This window comes from Nomascus leucogenys, chromosome 4 (assembly GCF_006542625.1).
Source record: "Nomascus leucogenys isolate Asia chromosome 4, Asia_NLE_v1, whole genome shotgun sequence".
Classification (NCBI taxonomy): Eukaryota; Metazoa; Chordata; class Mammalia; order Primates; family Hylobatidae; genus Nomascus; species Nomascus leucogenys.
The window spans coordinates 23,110,694-23,118,071 of record NC_044384.1 but is presented as its reverse complement, the minus strand read 5'-3'; the positions used below and the strand labels follow the sequence as shown (position 1 = coordinate 23,118,071).

The 7,378-nt window shown below is 34.4% G+C and overlaps 1 protein-coding gene across 1 annotated transcript in view; it reads right to left on the bottom strand.

The window, feature by feature from the left end:
• Positions 1 to 5,218: 5,218 nt before the first annotated feature.
• The window catches only part of TXNL1 (thioredoxin like 1), a 35,820-nt gene continuing 33,660 nt past the window's right edge, over positions 5,219 to 7,378 (bottom strand). Inside the window, exon 8 of the mRNA XM_003264266.4 lies at positions 5,219 to 5,453. Coding sequence (XP_003264314.1) covers positions 5,424 to 5,453 — 30 coding nt within the window. The 3' untranslated portion in view covers positions 5,219 to 5,423. The remainder of the gene's footprint in view (positions 5,454 to 7,378) is intronic.

Below are 7,378 nucleotides of genomic sequence, written 5' to 3'. Positions count from 1 at the left end.
AACCCGCATTTTATATAATTGCTTCATTGCTTCCTCATTTTGGCCCAATGTACTTACTTTTCAGAGTGCTCTAAGCAATTGTTACTATGATTCTCTGTAATAAATGTATGCCATTTCAGGAATTAGCTGTTTTATGTACATATAACTTTGTCATAAAGCTGGTAACTTATTTTATGGAATGAGATAAGCTTCTTTAGAAGATTTACAAGCCATTTGTTATGTATAGCAGTTCTCACCCAGAACAATATCTCAGATTTATTTTACTATTTTATTTCATTTTTGGAGACAGGGTCTCACTGTGTTGCCCAGGCTAGAGTGCAGTGGCACGATCAGGTATATTTAGATAAAACATAATTATTGATTACCTTAGTACAATATTAATCCAAAGTCATTAAGCAAAGTTATTTAAGCGTGTGTGTGCACGCACACACACACACATGCACACACACTAGAAATCCAAACCCCTTTCATGATAAAACTCAACAAACGAGGAATAGAACGTTCTTAACTTGATAAAGGCATTTACCAAAAGCCCACAGCTAGTATCACACTTTATGGTAAGAGACTGGGTACTTCCTGCTAAGATCAGGATAAGGAAAATGATGTCTGCTGTCACTGCTTATAGTCAACATTGTATTGGAGGTTCTTGTCAGGTTAATAAGTCAAGAAAAAGAAATAAGCATCCAGATCAGAAGAGAAGGAGTAAAACTATTCACAGAAGACAAAATATTGTATGTAGAAATTCCTAAAGGAATTAGTTGCACTAATATGAGTCCAACAAGGTTTCAGGATAAAGGTTCTATATACAAAAAAAAATATTTCTACACACAATGAACAATCCGAAAATGAAATTAAGCAAACAGTTCACAATAGTATCAAAAGAATAAACTAGGAATAAACTTAAAAAAGATAAATTACCAAAGAGAATTTACCCTGAGATAAATTACCCTGAGAATTTGTTCAACATTGTATTTAATGATAGAAACCAAATAAACTGGCTTAATACTAGAGACAAAATCCTTGTATTACAGCTCACAATCTAGTAGTCCAAATAAGACTACAAATAATTACAAGTAGCTTGATACGTATCCAGATGAAATAATGGCAAGGTGCCATGGCAGCTGAGGAGGCGTGCACAATTGTTATGATTATTCCCGGTATCAGTTTTGCTTGGACTGAGCCTTGTACATAAGTAGGAATTTGTCAGATGGAAAAGTTAGGTCAGAGGAAGGCATACGGTATTAGGGTACGTTCTGGCACCTGGTAATACCGCGCAGCACACTGGAGAAATGAAGGGCATGGGGAGGCTAGAGAAGGAGAGATTACATTACAAAGACCCCATAAAGAAAAGATAACCAGCGGCCATGTGGAGGATACATGAGAGAGGCCAGAGCAGAAGCAAAGAGACAATTAGGAGGCACTGCAGTATGCCAAGCAAGTAATGATGGCCTAAAAAGCAGTGACAGATGAGAGCAGGATACAGAAGATGCTTATCCTTGTTCCAGATACAAAGTAAGGTGCATCTTCAGAACAAGTCTAAGAGATAGATGTTCCTATTTTTACACAAGAAGAAATTTGAGCTCTGAACGATGTTACTTGCTCAAGATGACACAGCTAACAAGTGGAGGAGATTCAAACTTCAGAGATTTTGCTCCTAGGTAGTATGATGAGCCAGTATCGCCAAATGTGTGTCCAATTATAAACCAACAGATTATGTTTTCACAATTAATTCTGGTCTGTCCAACTTAGAAATAATTCCAAAATAAAATTCTCCTTCCCACAGAGAAGCATAGCAAGCACAAAGGAAAAACACTCTAGCAGTTTTAACATTGCATATCCTTAAGATTTTAATATTATTCCAAGCTGTGTACAATTTCAGTGCATTCAAATTCTAAAGGTTATCTCTTTATCTTATAGTTATCTAATTACACATTCTCCAACTAATTTTACATGGACCACAAAGTTTAAAAGCGATCTTATTAGCCTACAAATCACTGTCCTCTTATTCCTATAGTGCTGAGCATGTAAAAAAAAAAACCTTATTGATATAAAAATAAAACGAATTTTGAAACATGCTTAAAATGACATCAGTAGTCTTCCTTAAGAAGTATAGGCTTAACTGGGAAGTCAATATTTTAAAATTTATTTACTATATGCATGTTATATATACTTGCTTTATGTGTGTTATAAAGCATAATCTATATTTAGAAAACTGTAAAATACACACCTCTGAGTTTTAAAGCTAAATGAGCAAAATATTCCTCTAATTTTTCTTTAGCAGTTCTGTGAATGGATTTTTTTTCTTTTGAGACAGAGTCTCATCTCTGTCGCCCAGGCTAGTGTGCAGTGGCGCGATCTTGGCTCACTGCAACCTCCACCTCCCGGGTTCAAGCAATTCTCCTGCCTCAGCCTCCCAAGTAGCTGGGTGTGGCACCTGCCACCATGCCTGGCTAATTTTTTGCATTTTTAATAGACAGTGCTTCTCCATGTTGGCCAGGCTGGTCTCAAACTCCTGACCTCAAGTGATCCACCCGCCTTGGCCTCCCAAAATGCTGGGATTACAGGCATGAGCCACTGTTCCCGGCTGGATTTCTTAAAGTTACTTATCTTTAAAAAAATCGTCTAAGATTACAAATTATCAATTCCAGAAGAGATATGCCTAACACAAAAATTAACCTACTAAATTGAACTACATGAATATCAATACAGGCAACATGAGTAAGCCTTAAATTTCATGTTTTTAAAGCTTACAAAGGGTGTAACTAATTTATTCAACTCCAACACTTTATTTGTACTACAGAATCAAGGCTTTTAGACATTAACAGGAACAAGGGAGGATCTGAACTATTTTAGGTTTAAAAGCCCATGATCAGGGATATTAATTGCAGCCATAAATAAACTGCTGAGGCCAAATATACAACCGCATTCCTATAATCGCTGCCAAAAACATTGCATACATCCTCAAACATTGAGACAAAGGATGGCAGACAGGTTTCAACTCTAGTTGTTAAGTGGCTGCCTCCAACAGAATATTGAGACTGGGGAACAATGTGGGGCAGGTTTCAACTCTAATTGTTAAGTGGCTGCCTCCAACAGTATATTGAGACTCGGGAACAATGTGGGGCTTGATGTCAAAGAGAACTCAGAAGGATTATAAAAGCCTGCCACGGGCACAAGAATGTGGTACCTTGTGCTACTCTTGGCTTCAGCATTAAGCTGACGAAGACTTCCTACTGCAATACTTGACTTTCGTTTCTATTATGAACACGGTATTTCACCGCTGTTTCTCGCCAAAAGCACCTGATGTCAATGTAACAAAATACACAAATGATGAGATTCTTTTTTGCTATGTCTGACAAAATTAACAAGAAACCGAATACCAGTTTTCTAGACGCACTAATAAATGACTTCAGTTAAAATAATTAGTTACATTTTTTCAAATGCTCTTGTTCATCTGGAAAATTCAGTTATATAAATGTTATATATATATACATACGTGTGTGTGTGTGTGTATATATATATATATACTGTTTTAGGAGAAAACAGCATTTCAGCTTGATATTTTAAGTGCCAATTATGCATATTTATTTGTAATAGTAACATTTCCCATTAAGTGAAACATGTTATAGTTACCTATAAACATTCATTTTTCACTATTTACACTTTGAATTATGTAATGCTTGCATACTGCAACCAATTGTTATAGAAGAGTCACATAAACAATATAAATCTGATGCCCAAACCTTTACAAATATGAAATTTCTTTCACTGGGTTTTCAAACTATCAGGTATAAATAGGAAAAGGTCAGCAATACTTAGGATGAGGCACTTTAACAATTACTCAAAAAGGTTAAGTGTACAAAACTGTAAACCAAAACCCTGCGTATTAATCTTATCCTTAATTTCAGATGTGATTAATCTGAGATGGTCTATTTAAGGAGTGTTAAGATCATCACAGACCAGTTAACGTGCCCATATACAAATGAACTAAACTAATGACACTTGGGTTTCAGAAAGGGACTCTTTCAACACTAAAACTTCTGTAGAATTTTTTCATAAACAAGTATAAACACACTGCTCTCACAAAGGCAAATGGTATCCCTAACATATTCCTAGATAAGAATGCCCTCAAATATTTAAATGAATCACAATTTTACAGTCTTATGTACTCTTTAAAAAGTTTTTAAAATACTCAGAAATTTTAAAATTAAATCTACCGATACTTTTTAGATTACAATTTTAAGATAAAAAAGGTAATGAATAGGTATTTTACCAGCCTTTTGTGAAAGACCTTTTAAACATTTCTATTTGGGCACCTCATTTTCAACCTTAAATCATGTTCTCTGTATATTTACACCGCACGTTTTGGTAGTTCAGATAATAAATATTTGATTAAGGGTAATAATTCCTTTTCTTTTGGAGACGGAGTTTGGCTCTTGTCGCTCAGGCTGGGGCGCAATGGCACAATCTCAGCTCACTGCAACCTCTGCCTCCCAGGTTCAGCCGATTCTCCTGTCTCAGCCTCCCAAGTAGCTGGGATTACAGGCACCCGCCACCAGACTGGCTAATTTTTGTATTTTTAGTAGAGACAAGGTTTCACCATGTTGGCCAGGCTGGACTCAAACTCCTGACCTCAGGTGATTCACCCACCTCAGTCTCCCAAAGTACTGGGATTACAGGCATTAGCAACCGCACCTGGCCAATTCCTGTTTTCTGAATTCACTGTGCTGTATTTTTTCCCCAACTGTCTGATTTCCACATTCTTCTATCAGTTAAAAAAAAAAAAAAAAAAAAAAAGGGCTGACTCAAATTTTAAAGTTTACCAGAAGAGATTAAAATCTTGGTATATACCAAGAAAGAATTTGTGGACCTATTAGCTAAGTTTTAGGTAAGAGTAGCTAAATCTCATTAAACCTGTTTATTTCTTCTAATTTATAATTTGAGTAACTTCTATAGCTCAGATATCCAAATGTCCTTTAATAAAAATGCAAGTTAGTAATGATTTAACATGGTTAGCTGTTCCAGGTTCACTTACCAAAATAACTTGCTATGAATGTGTACACATGTACTTCTTAATTCCCTAAAACAGTTTCTCTTTTTCTAAAGAAACTGGCTTTCAATCAATATACTACCAGACACTTAAGTCTCTTCTAAAATCAGAAGTTGACCAGTTTTCAAATACATGGAAAGAGAAAATACTGACTTAGAATGACAAAAATTAAGCTTGGCAAAAGTAGTGACTTTTATTTACAATTGCATGTGTCAAGATTACAATGGAAACACTAGTGATACCATCTGAACAAAAGCAATGATTTATTGGTAATGGCAATGAATGAAACATTGACAGTCTCTGGCGAGAATCAAGCAATTATCCAGGAGCTGTAGATCTGATTGCAATATGGTTGTCCAGGGTCTTTTGTACCTTAGTGGCTTTCTCCTTTTTTGCCAACTACCTGGAAAAACAAAAATAAGTTTATATGTACATCCTATTGATTTTAAAAATGAGTTATTAAAAAAACTAATATAGTAATCAGTTTAAAACCTAGGTATTAATTTTTAACCTTGGATCTTTTCTGGCATGCAATGTATTTTCACTGTTGAAGCAAACTGTGACCTCCCCTCCAATCCCAGCCACAAGGAATTAAAAATAAAACACATGCAGGCTATTTTTGGTTTCACACAGTTTTTTGTTTTTTAAAAGAAATATATAGCAATTTTTAAAAACAAGGTTGAAAGTTTAGAGAAGTTAATTTAAAAAATGATGCTATATGAGTAAAACATATTTGACATACTATTTTTAGATAGTTAGAAATCAAATGTTGATCACAAAAGAATCTGGAATTAGAAGGATATGCTAAACTCATGTCTTCATGCCCAATATAGCAAATTTCCAGACATTCCCCCTCAATACACTGACATGCAATGAAAACAGATTAAAAGTGACTAATTTTTTCTGGTTCAAGAAAAAAAGAACTGGTTACTGTTAAGAGTACTATTAAAAATGAAATGAATAAACCTTGTTTCTGTCAATGATTAGAAAAATCCTCTACTGGAGGGTTATAAAAAACATTCTGGTTGCTATATATGTGGCAGCATAAAAATGTGAAGAATAAAAGTTTGTTCTCTACCAACAAATCTACAAAACAAATTCTCGGCAGGAGAGTTTGAAAACTATGTTCTAATTGAGAAATGTACCTAAAACTTACAGTTTATCATTAGATAATGTATTCTTACAGCAAAAATGCCTCGAAAGAAACCTATTTGCAAAATACTGAATGTATGTTTGTGTAGAAAGATTTCTGTGTACATTTATAAATTTAATTTTCATATTTTAAATTGATTCTATTCTAAATGGCAGTATCTATACCAGCAAAATTCATAAAGATCATCAGTACGTGTCTGGTCTAAAATATAACATAGCTGGGTCAACATCATTCATGAGAAGCCTGAAAGCTTTCCACTGAAATCCCAATCACACAATCCTAGAAATGTTTTTCCCACCCTAAGAAAACTCACTTCTAGTACCTTAAAAGAACTCCCCTTTGGTCCAAAGACACCATGTTAGAAAGCTCACAAGCTAGCAAGATGATAAAAAGGCAGTTTCATACAAAAGAATGTGGATAAGAGTAAGAAATTCAGGTTTTAAGAGCCACTAGAAGGGGAAGTGGCATTATCTCTATCATAAGTAAATTTTGTGCTGATAAACACTGAGAGCATTATTGATCATTGTATTACTTGGGAAACACAAAACACAAAGATATTAGATTAAGCAAAAGAAAACAAAAACAAATATTAAAAATTAAACTTCCAGCAGATGTGATACGGAAGACACAAATCTGCATACTGTTTCACAGGTTGATAACTCTCAACTTGCCAATGTGTATTTTCTGTAAAAAAGAAGAAATTCAACATTCCAACATGGATTGTCATCCCAAATGTAAAGCTCTTTTATTCATTCTTAAGTCTTTATACTACACCTCAGACAAACCAAAATTTAGGTACACAAAAATTAGGTGTAAAAAATATTTATTCAGTAAAGAGTCCATTGATCTTCTCTATTAATATGTTAACCCAACCTAATATTCAGTCCATAAGTCCTTCAACTGGTTTTGAGCTCACTTGGGCAAAAGCAGAGGACATACCCCAATCAATCATCAAAAGGACTTTGGGGCTAACATTCCAATGCGGAAAAGAAAACCAACACCCCTCAACTGAAATGTAATCAATATATTAAACTAGCACAAATATAAAAGAACTTGATGCAACTGCTATATTTAATTTCCAAAAGAATTCTATAGTTCCTAGGAAATAAAATTTAAAGTTTAGAGTGGATTAAAACTATTCAACAACTAGTTAAATCTAAAACATTTTATAACAA